Below are 21,896 nucleotides of genomic sequence, written 5' to 3'. Positions count from 1 at the left end.
GTTGTTCTTTTTCAAAGTTGTTTTAGTTATTCTAGGTCCTTTGCATTTCCCTATGAATTTTAGAATCAGCTTGTCCATTTATCCAAATAAAAGTCTGCTGGGATCTTGATTATGATTATGTCAAATACACAGATCAGTTTGAGGGGAACTGACATCTTAACAATATTAGTCTTATGACTAATGAATGTGGTGTATATGATGTCTTTTGTCAGATTTATCCCTATTTCATATTCTTATGCTATTGTAAATGGTATTTTTTTAAAATTTCATTTGACAATTGTTAGTTGCTAGCATATAGAAATATAATTGACTTTGGGTCCTGCAACCTTGCTAAGCTCCCTTATAAGTTCTAGAGATTTTTGGTAGATTACATTTGATTTTCTGCATAGTTAATTATGTCTTTTGCTAATAAAGACAGTTTTACTTCTTGCTTTCCAATTTGGATGCCTTTTATTTCTTTCTCTTGCCTGAATGCACTGGCTAGAACATCCAGTACAATGTTGAATAAGTGATGAGAATGGAGAACCCTGTATTATCCCTGACCGAATTATGTAGGCTTTTTGTACATGTCCTTTGTCAGGTTAAGGAAGTTCCCTTCTATTCCTAATTTGCTGGTGTCTTTTTTTTTTTAATCAGTAAGGAATATTCAGTTTTCTCAAATGTTTTTTCTGCATCTAGAGAGAGATCATACAGTATTTCTTTTTTAGTTTAATATGGTGAATTACATTGATTGAGTTTTTAATTTTAAGCCATCCTTGCATTCTTAGGGTAAATCCCCCTTGGTCATGACCTAGCATCCTTTTTATATAGTGTTAGATTCTATTTGTATTCTTTGTTCATTGGTATATGTTCATGACGGATACTAGGCTGTAGTTTTCTTGTAATAGCTCTGTTTGATTTTGGTATCAAAATGTTTTACAGAATGAGGTGGAAAGTATTCTCCTCTCTTCAGCTGTCTGGAGATTTTGTATAGAACTGGTATTATTCTTCCTTAAACGTTTGATAGAATTCACCAATGAAACTGTCTGGATCTGGAGTTTTCTTTATGGGAAGGGTTTAACTACAAATTCAATTCTTAAGTACACATATAGGGCTATTAAAGTTATTGCTATATTCTTGCACAAGCTTTGGTAGTATATTTCATGAAATTTGTCCATTTCATTGAAATTGTCAAATTAACTTGTCAAATGACATTTCATTAAAATGTCAAAGTGATTCATAATATTCCCTTATTATCTTTGAATATTTATAAAAACTGTAGTGATGTCCCTTCTTTCATGTGTGTTTTATCTCCTTTTTTCATGATCAGTCTGGCTAGAAGTTTATCAATCTTATTGATCTTCTCAAAGAACTAGCTTTTGGTTTCATTGATTTTTCTTTAGTATCTTTCTGTTTGTTTATTTATATATTTATATATTTATGTTCTGATCTTCATTATTTCCTTTCTTACACCTACTTTATATATAATTTCCTCTTGTTCTTCTTTCTTGCAGTAGAAGCTGAGGTCATTGATTTGAAAGCTTTCTCCTTTTCTAATATGGGTGTTTATTGCTATAGAATTACCTTTGAGCATTGTTTTAGCTCATCTCACACTTTTTGACATATGCTTTCATTTTCATTCAATTAAGAATACTTTCAATTTTCCCTTTTGATCTCTTCTTTGACCCTTGTATTATTTAAAAATGTGTTAGTCTCCAAATATTTATGAATTTCCCAGATAGTGTTTTGTTGCTCATTTTGAATTTAATTCTATCATGGTCAGAGAACATGCTTTGTATGACTTAAGTTATTCTAAATTTATTGAGTTTTGTTTTATGGTCCAGAGTATGGTCTGTCTTGCTAAATGTTCCCTGTGCACTTGAAAAGAATGTATATTTTGCTGTTGTTCGGTGGGGTATTCTATAAATGTCAATTAAGTCAAGTTGGTTGATTATGTTGTTCAAGTCTTCTATATCCTTACTGATCTTCTGTCTAATTGTTCTAGCAATCATTGAGAAAAGGGGTTTTGAAATGTTCAACTATAATTGCAGGTTTGTCTATTTCTTTTTTCATTTCTATCAGTTTTTGCTTCATGTATTTTAAAGCTCTGTTGTTAGGTCCAAAGCATGTAGTATTGTTGTATTCTTTTAATGAACTGAGCCCTTTATCATTTTTAAATTACTTTCTTTATCCCTAGTAATATTCTTTGCTCTGAAATTGATTTCATTTGTTATTAATGTAACCACTCCAGCTTTCTTTTGATTCATGTCAGCGTGGTATATTTTTTTCTGCACTTTTGTTTTTAACCATTTGTGTCTATATTTAAAGTGAGTTTCTTGTAGGCAGCTGGGTCTTGATTTTTTTAAATCTAATCTGAGTGTCTCTGCCTTTTAATTGGGGTGTTTAGACCATTTACAGTTAATGCATTGTTAATATGGTTAGACCTAAGACGATTTTATTTTATTCTCTTTGTCCCATATATTCTCATTTCCCTTTTTCCTCTCTTCTGCCTTCTTTTAGACTGAGAAATTTTTATTATTCCATTTTATTTCCTTTGTTGTTTTTTTAGCTCTAAATATTTAGTTTAGTGGTTGCTTTAAGGTTTATAGTATACATCCTTGAATTATCAGTGTATCTTCAAATGATGTTAAACCACTTCATGTATAGTGTATACTATATATGAATAGTATACCACCATTTCCTTCTTCCTGGCCTTTATGCTATTGTTGTCATATATTTTATTTTCATATATGTTATAAACCCCATGCCACATTATTATTATTTCTGTTTAAACAGTCAGTTATCTTTTTAAAAGATTTACATAAGAATAAGAAAATTTTGTACATTTATTCACGTTGTTACCATTTCCAGTCCTTTTTATTCCTTTGTGTGGATGTATATTTCCATCTGTAATCATTTTCCTTCTGCCTGAAGGACTTCATTTAACATCTCTTGTAGTGCTGGTGTACTGGAGATGAATTCTTTCAGCTTTTTAAAGAATTTATTTTTGGCTGCGTTGGGTCTTAGTTGCTGTGTGCGAGCTTTGTCTAGTTGTGGCAAGTGAGGGCTATTCTTCGTTGCGGTGCACAGGCTTCTCATTGCGGTGGCTTCTCTTGTGGCAGAGCACAGGCTCTAGGTGTGCAGGCTTCAGTAGTTGTGGCATGCAGGCTCAGTAGTTGTTGCTCCCGGGCTCTAGAGTGCAGGCTCAGTAGTTGTGGCGCACGGGCTTAGTTGCTCCACGGCATGTGGGATCTTCCAGGACCAGGGCCCGAACCTGTGTCCCCTGCATCGACAGGCAGATTCTTAGCCACTGGACCACCAGGGAAGCCCCCTTTCAGCTTTTGTATACTGAAAAAGTCTTTATTTTGCCTTTGTTTTTGAAATACATTTTTCAAGATATAGAATTCTGGGTATAGAATTCTGGGTTGACTTTTTCCCCAGTTGGTAAAGGACCTTGCTCCATCGTCTTCTCACTTGCATTGCATTCTCTCTGAAGAGAAATCTGCTGTCATCCTTACTTTTGTTCCTCTGTGTGGAATGCATCTTTTTCCTCAGGCTGCTTTTAAGATTTTGTCTTGGTCACTGATTTTGAGCAATTTGATTATGATGTGCAATGTTGTTGTTTTATTCATGGTTTTGGGGGGCTTGGGGTCCATTGCTTGAGCCTTTTGAATCAGTGGGTTTATAGTTTTCATCAAGTTTGGAAAACTTTCAGCCCCTTTTGAGAAGTCACTAAGCCATATATTAGGCTGCAGTGAAGCCTGGAAACTCTCTCAAGCCAGTAAGTCAGGGTAAGCATAGGGTCCATTTTGTTTCTCACCTCTCAGAGATCACCATTCTTTGTTATCTCATGTCTCATGTATTTTCTTATGGTTTTCACCAGTTTCACTGGGAAGGTAAATCTAGATTTCACCTTGTTACTCCATCTTGGCCAGAAGCAGATCTCACTCCTGTTTGTATTTTAAAACCCAACTTGACCGGCTCGGTGAAGTTTTTCTTATTAAGAACAACTGCTGTTAAATGCACACTAGCGGTGTAAAACAGTATCTGGAAGCTGGTTTGAATTTAGAATTTTGCTGTGGATAATTGAGAATTGGAAGGTGACGTAGAATTTGGCTATAATTGATTATTATTTGTGTAGAGCAGTGGCCTCAACCTCACTGATAATTCAGTCCCACCCCAGACATTCTGATTTCATTTGTCTAGAGTATGGCCTGGACATCAGGAGTTTTGGAAGTCCCCCAGGTGATCATAATGTACAGCCAAGGTAAAGAGACACTGGTGAGGTGGATGGCTCCCAGACCTCCTCTATCTCTGATCCACTCCGTCTTTCCTCTCTCTGTGTCCTCCCTCCTTCAGCAAAGTGCAGGTTCTGTATGGGGGGACGGACCTCTTTGATTACGAGGTTCGCAGAACCTTCAACAATGACATGCTCCTGGCCTTCATCAGTAGCAGCTGCATTGCCGCCCTCGTCTACATTCTCACCTCCTGCTCAGGTAGGGTTTCTTCAAAAGCCCCGCGTGGAGCCAGCCCCTTCTCTTCTACCAGTGTGCTTCTCTCTGGACAAAGCCTTCCTGCTCAGGAGTGCCAGAAATGGTCTTGAATCCACTGTGTCAGAACTGGTGGGGGGAGGGGTGCTCAGACATTACCTTCTAACCCCAGGCAGGTAGACTGAGGTTCAGAGGCAGGTTGGGCCATGCCCAAGGGCCCCCATCCCCATGACCTCCCACAGTTGAACCTTTTTCCCTTTGACCATCTTTTTCTTGCCGATAAACTTGCTGATAAGTTTTGGGGAGTCTGGAGTATCGGACACCTTATGAATTATTCTGTAGCCTGTTCTATAGTCCCAGTCAGCTGCCCTTAGTCCCCCAGTTTACTTTTCCACCACCATCTCCCCATATACCCTAGCTGCTTCTTTCTGCATATACAGTAGGTACTCTCGGTTGCTCAAGTGAATGAGAGATTGGTCATACCTTCAAAAATGGAAAAGACATTCATTCATCCATGTAACAGATATTAACTGGGCACCAACTATGTGCCAGATGCTCTAAGGTGCCAGGGATCCAGACACATGGTGAACATCACAGACACACTTCCTACCCCCATGGAACCTCTAGTCTACTGGGGTGACAGATGTAAATATATAATAATTCCCCACTAGCACTTGAGACAAGTTCTGCAAAGATGAACCTACTCAAAAATGGCTTCATTTGCCCCTCAGGCCTCCTGCCCAGCCCCTTCTCTGGGTGCAGAAAACTGTGCTGGGCTCAGATGGGGTGGTAGAGGTACTCCCTGGGGTTGGGGGGGTGTGAGGCAGGACCCAGCAGGGGCCAGGGACACTGAAGAGGTGCGTTCCTCTGGGTCCACCCACTCTATCCGTCCCCTGTGCCTCTTGCCCTACCCAGTGTTCCTGTCCTTCTTCGGAATTGCCAGCATCGGCCTCAGCTGCCTGGTGGCACTCTTCCTGTACCATGTGGTCTTTGGTATCCAGTACCTGGGCATCCTCAATGGGGTGGCTGCCTTCGTGATAGTGGGCATTGGTGAGTTGCCTCTGTTGCCATGGTAGTGGGCCTTGGGAACTTGGGAACTCTGTCCCCAAAAGGGCCTTCTTCCAGGAGGCAAAGCCTGGCTTCCTTGGGGGCTCCAAAAAGTCCCCTTCCAGACCTCGGAGCCTTGGAATTGGGGTGGTGGGTGGGTAGAATATGAGTGGTGGGTGATCCTTGGCATATGATAGGTGGAGCCCCCACGGGGTGGAAGGAATGGGTAGCTCTTCTGGGTGGAGGTTAAGAATGGTGGGAAAGGTGGGAAGGGGGCTGAGGTTTGGAGGAAAGGGCCTGGTGCTGGTGGGGACGGGGGTGAGGAGCAAGGAGCATGGAGGGTGGGGCTTGGGTTCCTGGCCCAGGCTGGGTCTGACCGTGTACACAGCAGAGTGATCCTGAGCCCTGCTGGCCCGGGGCTCCCTCCCACAGGCGTGGACGACGTCTTTGTATTCATCAACACCTACCGCCAGGCCACCCACCTGGAAGACCCGCAGCTGCGGATGATCCATACCATCCAGACGGCGGGCAAGGCCACCTTCTTCACCTCCCTGACCACGGCTGCCGCCTATGCAGCTAACGTCTTCTCCCAGGTGGGAGCCCGCCCTCCCCCCCGACCTGACCTCCCCGTCCCTCCTGTGCACACCTGGCCCCTGGTCTCTGCTCTTCCTACCCGCCCCTTCTCTTGGGGCCACGCAGCCTCTGCCTCAAGGCTCCTGCCATGTCCCTAGAGTCCATTCTCTTCTCATTTTTAAAAAAAATTTTAATGGAGTATAGTTGATTTAGAGTGTTGTGTTAGTTGCTGGTGTACAACAAAGTGAATCAGTTATACATTTACTTATATCCACTCTTTTTCAGATTCTTTTCCCATATAGGCCATTACAGAGTATTGAGTAGAGTTCCCTGTGCTCTACAGTGGGTTCTTATTAGTTATCTATTTTATATATAGTAGTGTGTATACGTCAATCCCAATCTCCCAGTTTACCCCTCCCCCGCTTAGAGTCCATTTTTGCCACTAGTCGTCATTACCAGAACTTAACAAATGGGAGAATTATAATAATACAAATAGTGTTTCTTACTGATGCTCGTTAATGATAATCCAACCTCTGTCCTGAAGGGCGTTTGGCGGTTTCCAGAGGCCCCCGGCTGGTAAGTGGTGAGCCTGCCCATGTCTCCTGACCGGGGTCCAGGGCCCTCTCCACCCACTGGCTTCACGCCACATGGTCACGCCTCACACTCACTTTTCTCTCGCTGACCCCACACTCCTTCATGTCTGAGTTGGGCTCAGGAGAAGGATCTTAGGCCAGGTCGTTGGTGCCAACAGAGCCTAGAGGACAGTGAGCCTGCCTGAATCTGAGAGGTTTTATGACCTGGGCTGAGGATCCTGTCTAGAAACCACTAGGTGCTTTGGGATTCTCCAGGCCTTCCTAGAGAACCACATCCAGAAAACAGGCAGAGCTGGGTTCATATCCCACCTCTGCCATTTTCTGGCTGTGTGGCCTTCAGCAGGTTGTTTAACCTCTCTGAGCCTCACTTTCCTCATGTGTGGATCATCAGGGTCTGACATGAGATGATTGTGAAAGTGTTTCACAAACAGTGAAGGCCTGTCTGCTTGTGGGCTACAGTTTCCTTCCGACTGCCACACCCTGTGCAGGTCCCTGTGACCCTGCGCAGGGAGCACACCCAGCCTCCCTATTCCCATCACAGCAGCTTTCCCTCCCTTCCCCCTCGCTGACACGTGGCCCGCTCCAACAGGGCACGTCTTCCTCTGTCCTTCATGTAATAACAGTTATGGAGCGCTTGCTCTGTGCTGAGCACTGTTCCGGGCAGAGGGCTGCAGTGTGGACCAGAGGTGGGACCCTTCCTCCCCTGCCCTGCCCCTGGCACCAGCCCGGCCCTCTGACCACCTCCTAGGCCAGTGCCTCTGTTCCAGCAGCCCCGGCCTCCTCATCCTGCCTCAGTCTGAGGGTGGTCGGGGGTCCTGAGTGCCTCGCTGCAGAGTCCCCAGGCTCCCTGGGCTCCAGGCCTGGTAGTCCCACATCCCTCCTCTACTTCCCCATTGCCAGATCCCGGCCATCCACGACTTTGGCCTGTTCATGTCTCTCATCGTGTCCTGCTGCTGGCTGGCTGTGCTCTTCACCATGCCTGCTGCCCTGGGCATCTGGAGCCTTTATATGGCACCGCTGGAGAGTGCCTGCCAGACCAGGTGAGCCAGGCAGGGGGGCGTGTCCTCCTCTCACAGAATATCCATAGCAGGCCCTTGGGGGGCCATTCAGCACACCCTCCTATCTCCCAAGAGCCTCGTGATTCACCATTGAGCACCTTCTGTATGCCCAGTCCTATGCTGGGCTCTACTGGGGGAGCAGAGGAAGAAGAGAATCCTGTCCAGTAGTTACATCTGACCACCTACTATGTGCCAGGAAGTGGGCAATGAGCTTTCGTACGAGATCTTACTGCCACCCTCCCCAAGGACCCTGGCAGCTGGGTCCTCTTATTTCACCCATTTTATAGACAAGGAAACAGGCTTGGAGCAGTTGGGCAACTTTCTCAAGGTTACCCATTTAATAGGCAGTGGAGCTGAGATTCAGATCACATAATCTGACTCCGGATCCCATGCTCTTAGCCGCCACGTTAAATGTCCTCAAGGTTCTCATCTTGGGAGAGCAACAATATTTAGGTGCAGTGAGTGGTGTGCAGAGTTGAATGGATCAGCCCGGAGCCGCTGCTGAAGGTCTAGGGGTTGGGGGTCTCGTGGGCCAGGTGGTCAGTGGCGGTGGGGGGGGGGGCAGTGGCGGAGACAGTGACCAAATGGAATCCAGCCTGGGTGGCTGCCTGGGTTGGGAGTCCTGAGGAATGATGGAGGGTCTGGGCTTGGGGCAGGGCATGCAAGGGCAGGACTGTCAGGGGTCCATGACAGTGTCCACCTGACCATGGTGAGCCAAGGAGGGGCAGCGAAGAGCTCAGACTCAGGCCTGGGACACACTCAGCTCTCCCACACATACCCCCTGCTTCAGGGCCACCATGTATGGTGGTACGGGTTGGGCACTGGACAAGGGCACTCTGGCCGAGGCATAGCGGTCTGCACTGTAGACATTCAGATTTGACTATTTCTATGACAGTTTTGTGACATAGAAGCAAAGTGTCTTGGGTAAAGGGCTCCTTGTTTCTAATCTCTACAGAGACAGCAACTAAGCCCGCGCTGTCCCGCCCCCCAGTCTGGGGCAGCGGACGCAGCAGTCTTCCCAGTCCTGGGCTCCAGCCTCAGCCTCTTTGCCTGGCGGCTGCGGACCCTTGGACATGCTACCTAACCTCTCTGCATCTCAGCTTCCTGTTCTATATAATGGGTACATGTAACCCCGTGAGGATTAGTGAGAGAATCTTACTCACTGCCTGGCACGTAGTATTCCTGGCTCATTCACCGTGTGCACTGTTCTTGTCCCCAGTCCCTAGGGTGAGCCTTGTCTCCCTCACATTCACTCCAGCCGAGGCCTCAGCTGCGTCCTCAGCCCAGCCCCGCTTCCCCGTCCTCCTGGTGTCAGGTCCCTGGGCACACGATGGGGGAGACATGATTCCCCTGCTTTGGTCACCTTGATGCTTGGGCTGCGAGTCATCATCCCCTCTCCCTGGGTAATGGCTGCTGTCACCATTTGTGTCCCCAGAGGAAGAGTGGCACCCAAGGGCCCTAGGAGAGATGGTGCTAGAGAGAACTCAGGTGCAGGCTCCTGGAAACCTGTGATGAGTGTCCTATGTGAGCTGTCGGCAGCGGTGTGATACCTGGGTTCACATGTAGCCGGGACCTTTGCCTCCTTCCCTGGACACCCAGGACTCACCCCCTCCTCCCACTGTCTCCACAGCTGCCACCAGAAGTGTGGCTGCAGGAGCTCCCTGCACTTCCCCGGGGACGTGTTTGCTGCTGCTGAGCGGGCTGGGGGCAGCCCTGCTCAGGGCCCCATGCCCTACCTGGATGATGACATCCCCTTGCTCAATGTGGAGGAGGAGCCAGGTGAGAGCTGGTGCGGGCCTCCCGCTGAGCCTGCTGGGACCCATGGGCTGCCTCGGCCAGGGGAAGTAGCCCTTGGCGAGCTGGTATGAGATCAGGCTGGTCCTGAGGGCGGGGCAGGACGAGATCCCCATTGAGCATTTGGGCTTCCCTGGAGAGGGCAGGGACCAGGGTGGGCTCTGACCCGCTTCTGGGCCGGCCCTCTGACAGGCCGCTGCTCTGCCCCGGCAGTGTCGCTGGAGCTGGGAGACGCGTCCCTGGTGTCTGCCCCCGATGGGGGCAGCCGGGGGCAGCTCATCGCCCAGCTGCAGGAGCTGCTGCACCACTGGGTCCTGTGGTCGGCCGTCAAGAGCCGTTGGGTGATTGTGGGTAAGTGGGCTCTCCACTCTCCTTTCTCCCATCTTGCAGCTTCTCCCAGTGCCTAAGGCGTGGGGGACAGACCCCACCCCATGCAAAGAACGTGCAGGCATTGGGAGCCCACTCCTCTTCCCCAAATGAGCTAGAGGTCAGAAACCTGGGCTGGTGTCCCTCACTCTCGGAGCTTTACCCCACTTCCTGTGTAGAATAAAGCTGGTTCCACGATAGCTGTTGCTTATTGAGCACCTACTATGTGCCAGTCGTGAGGCTGGGCAGCAGAGCAGAGCGCCCAGTGCTTGGGCTCTGGATTTAGACCAGCTTGGCTAAGTTGGAATCCTGATTCTGCTGTGTACTAGCAGTGTCACCTTGACTGTGCCAGTTAGTCTGAGCCTCTGTTCCCTGTCCTATAAGTGAGGATAAGAATAGTACCTATCTACTAAGGCAGTTGCGAGGAAAGCCACAGTGTATGTAAAGAACTTAGCCCAGTGCAAGGCATGTAGTAAGTGCTCAATGAAAGTTAAGTGCTACTATTACTATTATTATCATTATTATCATCACTGACTGTATTCAGGTCTGTGTAAGATCGAGTGCATATGCTGGCTGTTTATAAACTGTTAAGGGCTCTAAGATGGTGGCTGGTTCTTGTCCAGGAATGTGAGCTTATAGCTTACAGTCTGACCACCAATTACACATGTAACAACCGGCCCCTACCTCCAAGGGACGGACCCCTAGCAGCCTCACCCACAGGTTGGCACGCTGGGCCTTTGCCTGCTCCCTTGGGATACCTGCCCCCCCTTCCCCCTCCCGCCCCATAGAGGGAGCAGCTCTTTCCCAGGGCTCTGGAAGCCCCGGCTGCGAATGCCCACACCCCACCGCACCCCTGGCCCCAGCCCTGCCTAGCGCAGCACCCTTTCCTCGCAGGGCTCTTTGTCTCCATCCTCATCCTGTCCCTGGTGTCCGCCAGCCGGCTCCGCCCCGCCAGCCGGGCCCCGCTGCTCTTCCGGCCCGATACCAACATCCAGGTGCTGCTAGACCTCAAGTACAACTTGAGCGCCGAGGGCATCTCCTGCATCACCTGTTCAGGTGAGGGTTTCCTGCCAGGGTGTCCCCTGTGGGCCCCTGCGCCTTTTGGAGTCCACGTCTCCAAGACGAGAGATGTGAGATCCAGGCTCCCCATCACAGTATGACCTCAGGCAAATCACCCCACCTCTAAGCCTCAGTGTTTTCACGTTTCATTAAATGAATACTTACTGGGTGCCAGCTGTGCTGGTGCGGGGGAGGCCGCAGTGGGCAGGACAGGCTTCTCGAGCTCAGGGAGTTCATTCCACTGCTGCGGCAGGCCATATAATAGTAGATCTGAGCTGTGGTGGACTAAAAGGAGGGTGACTGGGGAGCTCAGCATCATGGAAGGCTTCTTCCTGGAGGAGGGAATGTCTAAGGCAAGACTGAGCCTGCCTGGGTGGCAGGGAGGGAGGGAAGGAGTTGACCAAGCTGGGAGAGGAGAGGAGAGAAGCGGTCTAGGCAGAGGCGAGCACCAGAGTGGGAGAGACCAGGGCCAAGTTTGATGGAGGTAGTTGCAGGAGCTAAGGCTAGCCAGGCAGGCTGGGCCAGGGCCTGCTGGGGTACAGTGAGGGGTCTGGATTGTATCGTAATTGGCACTGGAAGCTAGTGGAGGGCTTTAAGCAGAGAAAGGCCAGCTGCTGTGTGGTCGGAGGGCCAGCGTGGAGCGTGGCTGGGAGCCCAGGTGGGAGTCTCGTGCAGTCATCTAGACAAGAGACAGTGGGGGCTGGAGCCGGTGTGGCCGATGGTGACAGTGAAGACACGAGGTTTTTAGGAGGTGAAACCCACAGGACTTGGTGATGGAGCGCGTGCCGGGGATGAGCTAAGAGGTGAGATAAAGATGTCTGCTTGCCTTAAAGTTAGTCTGATCCAGGCTCTCGTCTTACAGAGGGGAGCCTGAGGTTGGAGTTGGGGCGGGGGAAGTCGACCCAAGGTCATACAGCTTTGCCGAGTGGTTAGAAACCAAATGAGAAGACGCTTGGGTGACTGCTTCCAGCTCCCGGGGGAAGACCCGCTGACTGCTGTAATTGCCTTCATGTAATTAGGGTGGTGTTCAGATTAACCTGGTCTTCCCCTTGGTAAATGGCATTAGCCGAATGCATGATAATTGGCTGCAGCTCAGAGAGGTGCCCGAGGAGCCCCTCCTAAATTGGCCACATCCCTGCTCCTCTCCCACCTGCCTGGGCATCGAATTTCGCTCCAATGTCACTGCCGCTGCAAGGCCTCCCACCGTCCCTCAGGGCCTGTCTGCTCCCACTTCACAGATGGACAAACCCTGGGATGGTCCCGAAGTTCCTGGAAACATCTGGAGAAGGGCCAGGACCCCAGCCAGAGTCCAGCCCCAGCCCCTTTGTATCTCTTAGCCTCTGAACTGCCTCTTAAAGGGGCCCTTCAGGCTGTAGCAAAAAGATTTTCGGCTTTAGGGGCAGACAAGACCGATCCTGATGGGGCTCTCACTTCCCCTGAAGGTCATGTAACCTCCCTGAACCTCTGCTTGCTTGGGGCAAAACAGGAGGTCTCCCTTATCTCTGCTAGTTGATAACATGCCATTTCTAATTATTCCTATTTATCAAGCATTCATCACAAGCCAGACACGTTGCTAAGCGCAGAGATGCAGCATCCCCTTTTGTCCCTCACCCACCCTCTGGAGGTACCCTCTGGGTGTCATCCCACTTGACAGGAGGGAAGTGAGGCGTGGTGAGGGTGAGTAGGGTAGGCTGCGAGTGTCCTTCTCTGGGTGGGGCTGGCAGGTTCCTTTCCTTTGCCTCAAGATTCTTGTCAATTCAGCATTTGGCCTTTCTTCAGCTCCACCTAGTTTCTTTCAGACCCCTGATACCACCCCCTTCCCAAGCTGAGGGCCCTGGGGCCCATGTCCCTCAGGTCGTCTCTCTCCCAGCCTTGGCCGGGCCCAGCCAGGGAGTCCCTGCTGTCTGACACGGTGCGGGGGTTGGGGGGGTTGGGTAGGTCTGTTCCAGGAGAAGCCCCACAGCCTGCAGAACATCCGGACGTCCCTGGAGAAGAAGCGGGGCTCGGGGGTGTCCTGGGCCGGCCGGCCTGAGGCCGCCCTACAGGGTCAGTGGGGAGTGTGCACTGGCTGGGTGGGGCAGTGGGAGGTCCTGGTACAAGGGTGCAGGGGCCCTGTGGGGAGAGCACATTAAATCCATGGTTTGATTCCCCTTCGGGAACAAAAGCCTGTGTTCTTGGGTCACCGTGGAAGGGTCGGTGCGGGGGTGAACCTGAGGCCCTTGTCCTTCGTCCCACCAGCTCTCTTCAGCCAGAACAGGGCGATCCCTTCTTGCCACCACCCCAGCCTGGCTTGTGGTACACTGTGAACCTGCCTTGTGTGCCAGATCCATTCTGAGTGTCTGGGGGAGGGCAGGGGCGTCCTGAACACTGGAGGCTGGCTTATCGCTGCTGGGGTCTCCATCAGATGTGGGATGCCAGGATGCATGTGGGAATAAACCCCCCACATGGGGCAGTTCTGCGTGTCCTTGTCATCACACGGCCATTGTCACCCCTCTGTGCCCACCATCCTCACCAGCAACACACCCCCACCGTTCACGCCATGCCTGGGGCATCGTTGTTGGCGTCACTTCCACTACCTTAGTTCCTACTGGCACATCACACCATGGCTCCCACCATCACTGTCATCCCCTCTACCCGTGCTGCCACCCCATCCAGTGTCCACCACCACTTCCCCTCCATCTATACCTCCACCCCATCCAGTGTCCACCGCCAACAACCAGTCCCCCATCATTGCCATGGGCTCGGTCCGGTAGAGAGGAACAGAGCCACCATTCAGAGATGACCCCAAGGTCAGGCTCAGCTCCTCAGTCAACAGAGCAGAGGCTGGGCTGTTGTAGGGTTAGGGAAGCCAGTCGAGGTGATTGTCCCTCCTCCTCCCCTCATTTGTCCTTAGACTCCCTGGGCACTGTGTACGTCTCCAAGGTGAAGAGCAAAGGCCACCCGGCTGTCTACAGGTTCTCCCTCAACGCCAGCCTGCCTGGCCCTTGGCAGACCGTGTCCTCTGGGGACGGGGAGGTGCCCTCCTTCCAGGTGAGCCTGGCTGTCGTTAAGTGAGCTGCCACTACCAGGGGAGGGGGCCCTCAGTGCCACACTGGTGGGCACTGGCCACATGGGGGTGGGGGCAGGGCCTGCGAGGATGGAGCTGCTCCAGGCAGGTGGGGACCCTCTCCCACCGTCAGCCAGGCCTGTGGCAGGGACCTGCAGAGTGGTGAGAGCACGGGCTGCCGAGTCAGCCAGGCCTGGGTTCGAGTCCTGGCTCTGCCATTTATAACCTGTATGTCTTTGGGAAGATTATGTAGTCTCTCTGAGCCTCAGTTTCCTCATCTGTGATACGGGGACATGAAAGGTACCAGCCAGGGATGTTGGAGGTACGTGAGGCAAGGCCTGTGCGTTCTGTAACATCTGGAACGTAGTAAGTGCCTAGTAAAATGGGAGCTGTTAGTTAGGTTGTTGCCCTCAGCCGTCTGTTCTAGCGCCCCAGAAAAGGGGCTCCCAGGGCCAACCCAGGCCTCTGATTTTTCCCTCTCAGGAATCATTTGTGTTTCTTTAACACGTTACACCTCCAGGGTGACAGTTACACATGTCACCTCATTTGTTCGGGGTTTATATCTCCATTCGAAAGATGGGGTGTGTGAGGCGTTCCCTGGCTCTGACCTTTGCACTGCGGTTCTCGCTGCCTGGAGAGCTTTCCTTCCAGCTTCATGCGTGGCTGGCTCCCCGTTCAGCCTAAATGTCACCTCCTCCTGGGACCCTATCCTGGCCATCCTTACCAGTTTGGCCTCCTCTTCCACTGCCCCATTCGTTCTGTGCCTTATCGGCCTAATAGTTAATTCAAGGCCCTTCAAAGAATCTGAAGCCATCGTAATTGGCAGCTCCAGGAGGGCAGGGACCAAGCCCGTCTGGCTCACAGCCACATCCTCAGAGCCCAGCTCAGGGCCTGGCTTGGAGTAGATCCTCAGTTGAAGGAAGGACTGAGGCTCAGAGAGGTAGGGATGGATTTGCTCTGTCTTTAAACTTGAACCCAGGCCTCCTGCACCTCTGCCCAGGGCTCTACCCCCCGACTCTGGGGGCTGGAATGGGGGCAGGGGGCGGCGAGTGCTCCAAGGAGGGAGGGGACCGAGCCTGAGGCTGGGCCCAGGCCAAGGCAGCCTCCCAGAGTCACCTGTCTTGTCTCTGTCAATCCACTGCTTAGGTGTATAGAGCGCCTTTTGGTAACTTCACCAAGAAGCTGACCGCTTGTATGTCTACAGTAGGGCTGCTCCAGGCGGCGAGCCCCTCCGGCAGGTGGATGGTGACGACCTTGGCCTGCGACACCAAGCGGGGCTGGAAGTTTGACTTTAGCTTCTACGTGGCCGCCAAGGAGCACCAGCACACCCGGTAACAGCCTCGCAGATAAGTTGGTTTCCACCAGCCCGGCCCACTCGTTTGCCCCTCCCACGACACCTTTCAGAAACCCCAGTCCATTTCTACCCATCTGTTCAGATGCTTCTCGCCCAGGACTGGGGATCGGGGGACACCAAGACGCCAGGCCCGCAGTTCGCTCCCCCACCTGCAGCCTTCCCTCTGCATGGCTCCCGCGGGAGGCGCAGCGGCTGTCTGGCCCCTCAGCACCCAAGCAGTTCCCAACTCAGGGCCTTTGCGTTTGCTGTTCCCTGGGCCTAGGCTGCTTTCCCCTAGCTCCTCCCGGGATTGACTTGTTCTCAAGATTCAGGTCCTTACCCAGATGCCTACCCACCCCCAACAAGGTTTCCCTCCCCGGCGAAAATAGCCGCACCCGCCTCTCCCCATACATCACCCCGCTGCTCTCGTTCTGGCTTCTGCCACCACCTGGAATCATACTGACCTGCTGGTTTATTACCTGTCCTTGCTCAGGAGCACGCAGGCATCCCGCGTGAGCAGCTAATTGTTCTGTGCTGTGTCCCTCACCTAGTGCTGTGTAGCGGGTGCTCAGGAAGCACTTGCTGAGTGAATGAATGACTGAGTGAGCGAATGAGCACACTCTGCATTCCTCTCCAAGGCACTGTCCACGCTCTCAACGCCTACAGTTAATTCAGAAAACAATTATTGAATGTCCCCCTCCCTCGGACTGTAAGGTGATGGGAGAGAGCCCGTGTCTGTTGTCTTTACCTACTGAGTACGCACGCCCTACCTGGTGCCTGGCATGAAGTAAGTGCCCACGATCACCTAATGATCAACTGCACTCCGTGCCCTGGGGGTCTCTGAGGCAGCTGGGGCCAGCTTTTCCCAGGTTCCCCCCGCCACGTTCTGACCATTGAGGCTGTGTCAGCCGAGGGCCTGTCTCTCATCCATTCATTCATTTAACACTGAGCACCAACTGTGAACGGGCATGGGGCTAGTGCTGGGGATGGGAAACAAGACAGATGTGGCTCCTGCCCTCGGGAAACAGCACAGTGCCATTGCAAATTACGATACGTGCTCTGAAAGGAAGAGCGCACTGCTGCTGTGGTCCAGAGACCAGCAGCGCGGGGCCTGCACTGGTGACACCAGGGGCCCGTGGTCTCTGACAGGGCCTGGCCTCAGGACACTGAACGCCCACACGAGGCTGATGCTTGGGGCAGGGGGATGACCAAGGTGGGCTCACTGGGCCCTTCTGGCCTGGCACACCTCGGCTCGGGGCATGAGGGGGTCCCTCTGCCTCCCCTCCATGGTCGGGCTCACGCTGCACATATACAGTAGCCACTGGGGTCAGGCTGCCTGGCTGAGCTTAGAACATTCTAGAAAGAGCCTTGAGCTACATCAAGTCCAGTGGTGAATAAGCTAACCGTGGAATCCTTTCTTCAAACAGAATCTTGAGGCTCTGTCACTGTTCAGATTAAAGTGGGGCAGGGGGCTTCTGAGCACCGACCCCCAAGGCTAGCCCTGCGACCCCTTGAGGACCGTTTGGAAGCTGCTGGTCTCTTCCACCCCTCCTGCCACAGGCGAGGAGACACATGCAGAGAGGGGAAGTGCCTTGAGCAGGACCACAGGGTGGGCCTTGGCAGGGGCGGGACTAGAACAGGTGTCCAAACCCCAGGCCTGAACCTAAGATTAAATCCCTGTGCTGGGGGAGCCCGAGTCCGTCCCCTGCACTCTTCCAGCCCCTGCGCACGGCCGCCTGTGCCTCCCCTCCCCCACTGCTCCTGGCCTTCCTGGCCTCAGACCTGGCCTCGCCTCCTTTGCCTCCACAGGAAACTGTACTTTGCCCAGTCCCACAAGCCCCCTTTCCACGGGCGTGTGTGTGCGGCCCCTCCTGGCTGCCTGCTCGGCTCCAGCCCCGATGGGCCGACCAAAGGCTTCTTCTACGTGCCCAGCGAGAAAGGTACACGCGGGGAGGCCGCGGCGGGGCCTTGGGAGGCTGGGCCCCGCCTTCCCATACAGCTGTGACTCCCTCCGCAGCGCCCAAGGCCCGCCCCTCTGCCACCTTCGGCTTCAACCCCTGCGTGAACACGGGCTGCGGGAAGCCGGCGGTGCGGCCGCTCGTGGACACGGGGGCCATGGTCTTCGTGGTCTTTGGCATCGTTGGCATCAACCGCACGCGGCAGGTGGACAACCATGTCATCGGAGACCCGGTACGCGTGCCCACGTTGGGCAGATGCCAGAGGGCCCGGCCACACCAGGCTTGCAAGCTAGCGCCAGCCCAGGGCCCGCCGGCCCGGCTCCGCACACCCCCTCTCGGCTCCCTGGCTGCTCACCTGGCCCACAGGCTCCGCTACGCGGCACCGTTTCTCTTGAGGACTGAGCAGCGTTGAGCTCTTAGGATCGCCCAGGAATCTGGGTACAGTGGGGCCTGAGCCAGCGGCCCCACATCATTAGGGGTGGCACGGAGGTGAGGGCAGTACAGGTGTGCAAAGCCTCCCTGCCCTCCTCCTCCTGCACGGGGCCCTCCCTGTGCCACAGCCCTTGCTGCGTGCCTCGGCCATGGTGCCCTCGCTTGGGGTGGTCTCCTCCCCTTGTACATGTTTGTGCCAGGGCTGGGCTCTTGGGCGTTGGACGGGAGAGGAACTGACACGGAGGTGTGACTAGGTCTGTGCCTGGCACTTGCTGGGTACTGAGACATGGTGGGAAGGACCGTGGACGTCGGTACCCTTGGTCATGACCCCTGCCTTGGGAAGTCAGCCTGGCTGGGTGTACAGGGTTTCAGACAGAAGGTAATTCGGGAGCCAGGTGGGGTCAGAGGAGATCTGTCCAGTCTGGACCGGGAGTCCGCAGGTGTTCAGAGGAGGGGTGGGGAGGCGGGGAGGAGAGGAGGCCTGCGCTGGAGGACAAGGGAGAGGGGAAGGCAGGGAGCCCAGGTGAGCGCGTGGTGAGTAAGATCAAGGAGGGGAGGCTGAGGGGGCCCGTGCAGGTGGGCAGCAGTGGCAGCAGAGGTGCTGCCGGGGGCAGGGCAGAGCAGGCTCGGGCAGGACCGCGGGTGACCAGGCAGAGGGCTCCAAGTGCTGGCGACGACGGTAGCAGGAGCTGCCGGAGGTTCCTCCCCGGGGGTGGGGCCCAGGATTGAGTTCCCGACTCACTGAGCAGTCGCACTGGCTTGTGTCTCCTTGGGAAAGGGCAGCGTCATCTACGACAGCAGCTTTGACCTCTTCAAAGAAATCGGGCACCTGTGTCGCCTCTGCAAGGCCATCGCGGGGAACTCAGAGCTGGTGAAGCCGGGCGGGGCCCAGTGCCTGCCCTCAGGTGCGTGTGGGGGACCCGAGGGTGGACAGCCCCGAGGGCGCATGTGCCTGGCGTGAGGGCGTCTGCAGACATGCGTCCAAGCTTATGTGCGTCCACACTAGGGTGGGGGCCGTGCGAATCTTCCAGATGAGAGTGGGCTCGTGCCTAAAGGTGAACCGGCGCAGAGCCGCACGGGCGTGGGGAGGTGTGCGGTGTGCAGGGCGCACCTGCAGGAGGAGCTTTTCCAGAACTGGGAGCGAGGCCGGGAGCCGGCACAGACAATGACCTGGGTCCAGCCAGGGCTCTTCCTCAGAAGGCACGAGTGTCAGTTTCTGCCCTGACGGCTAATGGGTGTTGTAGGTTTCCCGATGGCATTGCCAGTGGTTCCAGACGCTTTTTAAACTAGGAGGTTGGGGGAAGGGTGCGTGCCCCTGTGCATACACACCCAGATGGGTAAGTACACATGCGCAGGCAGGATGGGGGGAAGAGGTGCTCCCTTCCCGGGTCCCCGCCCCGACCCACCTCTCCCCTCTCCCCGCAGGCTACAGCATCTCCTCCTTCCTGCAGATGTTGCACCCCGAGTGCAAGGAGCTGCCTGAGCCCCACCTGCTCCCAGGGCAGCTGTCACACGGGGCCGTGGGCGTCAAGGATGGCCGAGTGCAGTGGGTCTCCATGGCCTTCGAGTCGGTGAGCCCCGGGTGGGCCGCCGGGTGCAGGGCGGTGTGCTGACCTCACAGAGCGCAGTGTCACCACGGATCCCCGGACCTCATCCCAGACCAGAGCAGAGTGGTTGTTCTTCAGAGGGGAGGCTGAGGCCAAGAGGGGTGAAATTGCTTTGCCCAAGGCCACGGGGTTGGTGAGCGTCGGCAGCAAGTGCTAAACCAGCCGTCTGACTGCCAAGCTCGGCCTTTCTGCCACACGGGACGCCACCCACCCCCCACCCCCCTCCTTCCCCAACAGCCCGAGGTCCACATCGTTTTCCGGGGACAGGTGACAGTCCAGGACACTCCCCTCTGCCACTGTGAGGGGGCAGGTTTGGGACCACAGAGCCCCCATGCTGGGCGCCCCCAGGAGAGATCAGAAGACGGGACCAACCATTCGACACTTCACTGCTTCCTCTCTCACCCCCTAGGCTCTGCCAAGGAGACACCCATGGACACACATGTGCACACACATATACACACTTGCACACACGCACATCCCCGACCTGGGCATTGCGGGCCTGGCCCTAGCACTTGGCACTGTGAGACTTGCCAGGTCTGCCCCTGTTGCCTCCGTGCTGAGCCCCGGGGTCCAGTCCTGGCTCTGATCCTGCTGTGCTCTGTGTCCTTGAGCAAAACACTCATCCCCTGTAGCCTCCAGTTCCTCCTCTAAAGATTAGGGTTACGGCTCCCTGCCCGCCCTCTGGCAGTCATCGAGACGCTAGGGTAGGTCAGTCACGTGAAGGTGTTGGGGAACGAGAATTCATGTGACAAGGGCGATTCTTGTTCTTCAGCCCCAGCCCTACTTTCTGTCCCACCACCTGTGCCACTCACTGCACGAGCAGCCAAACCCCTGGCCACCACGAGGAGGACCCAGACCCCCTCCAAGCCCTCAGTGAGCCCCAGGCTAACGCAGACACCCCTTCAAAGCCCCACGTAGTTTTTTAAAATTGTGGTAAAATATACATAATAAAATTGGCCATTTAAACCATCTTCAAGTGTATAGTTCAGTAATACTAAGCATAGTCACAGCATTGTACAACTGTCACCACCATCCATCTATAAAACTTCTCATCTTGCAACACTGAAACTGTCCCCATGAAACACGGACTCCCCAGGCACCCCCTCCAGCCACCACTCTGCTTTCTGCCCCCATGGATTTGACTACAGAGGCGGAATCCCACAGCGCTGTTCTTTTCGTGCTTGGTGCGTTTCACTTAGCACAGCGTTCTTCACATCCATCCATGTTGTGGCCGGCGTCTGAATTTCCCTCCTTTTTCAAAAAGGCCGAAGCCGCAGACAGTTGGAGGAGAGAATCCCTGCTCAGCCTCCCCCACCAGCACGCAGACACACACGTGCACACAGACACGCTGTACACTGGTTTGTGCTCAGGGAGAGCAGGACTGGACCAGCGAGGTAACATATATAAACGTTCCAGAGCTGGGCGCCGTGAACCAGACAGGTCACCTGCCCTCCCGGACTCACAGTTCAGCCAGGAGAGGAGGGCCAGGTTGCCGGGCAGTGACAAGAACTGTGATGGGGAAGCACCGAGGACTCGCAGAGCCCAGAAGATGACCATCTTGGGGCATTAAGGAAGGCTTCCTAGAGGAGACGGAAACCTCACGAGGCTTGAAGGAGGGGTGGGAGCAAGCTGTGCAGAGGGCAGAGGGACAGCGTGGGCCGAGGGTGGGACACGGAGCTGGGGGGCTCTGGAGGTTGGAGGTGGTTCTGTTGGAAAGGGACGGGGACTTTGCTTGAATGGGGACCTGCCGCTGCTGTGAGAGTCACACGTGCACCCAGAGGCTGGTGGGAAGTGATCTCAGATGGGCTCACCCTTCACACAGCACACTCTCTTTGCAAGTGGCCAGAGGCCAGCTGCAGCTGTCACAGGGCAGACCAGCTATCACCAGGGCAGCAGCGTGGGCCACAGCTGCCCGCCTGTCTCACTGGCTCATGTCCCCGCAGACCACGTACAAGGGCAAGTCCTCCTTCCAGACCTACTCGGACTACCTGCGCTGGGAGAGCTTCCTGCGGCAGCAGATGAAGACGCTCCCCGAGGGCTCAGCCCTGCACCGCGGCTTCCAGACATGTGAGCACTGGAAGCGGATCTTCATGGAGATCATAGGCAAGCAGCAGCCCAGCCCGCCGCCCACAGGGTCCCGGTGGGGTGGGTGGTGGCAGCAGGGACACGGGGAGGTGACCTAGAGCAGGAAGGGCACAGCCTGGCCTGTCTGAGCCACACTTGTCTTCTCAGTTCTGGCCGAGAGCCCTGGAGAAACTGGGATGACACTGGGAACTGGGCTGGGAACACTGATCAGAGACCAGAGTTTGGGTCCCCTCCTGCTTGGGGGGCCACATTCTCTGATCCTGAATTTGGCCACCTAAAAAGTAATGGTAATGACCCTTGTGGCAGTGGTCTCTCATTTGGAGCCCTTCTTGATGCCAAGCCCTGGCTGAGGCCTGACCTATGTTATCTCTTTGAACTCCAAACAAGGCCTAGGGAGTAGGTACTATCATTACCCCATTTTACAGATGAAGAAATGGGGGCTCAGAGAAGTCAAGTGGCTCACCCAGAGTGGCACA

General features: G+C 53.8%; 1 protein-coding gene across 1 annotated transcript in view; it reads left to right on the top strand.

The window, feature by feature from the left end:
• DISP3 (dispatched RND transporter family member 3) overlaps positions 1-21,896 on the top strand; it is a 50,339-nt gene that overhangs the window by 25,551 nt on the left and 2,892 nt on the right. The window contains exons 4-18 of the mRNA XM_029229404.1: positions 4,339-4,475; positions 5,385-5,519; positions 5,949-6,109; positions 7,583-7,722; positions 9,371-9,519; positions 9,748-9,885; positions 10,795-10,956; positions 12,898-13,005; positions 13,853-13,989; positions 15,152-15,336; positions 17,148-17,278; positions 17,356-17,528; positions 18,507-18,633; positions 19,154-19,299; positions 21,279-21,438. Of these exons, the coding sequence (XP_029085237.1) occupies positions 4,339-4,475; positions 5,385-5,519; positions 5,949-6,109; positions 7,583-7,722; positions 9,371-9,519; positions 9,748-9,885; positions 10,795-10,956; positions 12,898-13,005; positions 13,853-13,989; positions 15,152-15,336; positions 17,148-17,278; positions 17,356-17,528; positions 18,507-18,633; positions 19,154-19,299; positions 21,279-21,438 (2,189 nt within the window). The remainder of the gene's footprint in view (positions 1-4,338; positions 4,476-5,384; positions 5,520-5,948; positions 6,110-7,582; positions 7,723-9,370; positions 9,520-9,747; positions 9,886-10,794; positions 10,957-12,897; positions 13,006-13,852; positions 13,990-15,151; positions 15,337-17,147; positions 17,279-17,355; positions 17,529-18,506; positions 18,634-19,153; positions 19,300-21,278; positions 21,439-21,896) is intronic.

This window comes from Monodon monoceros, unplaced genomic scaffold (assembly GCF_005190385.1).
Source record: "Monodon monoceros isolate NGI ecotype Baffin Bay Population unplaced genomic scaffold, NGI_Narwhal_1 Super_Scaffold_18, whole genome shotgun sequence".
NCBI lineage: Eukaryota > Metazoa > Chordata > Mammalia > Artiodactyla > Monodontidae > Monodon > Monodon monoceros.
Note: the sequence above shows the minus strand (reverse complement) of the source record. Positions and strands in the feature narration are given on the sequence as shown.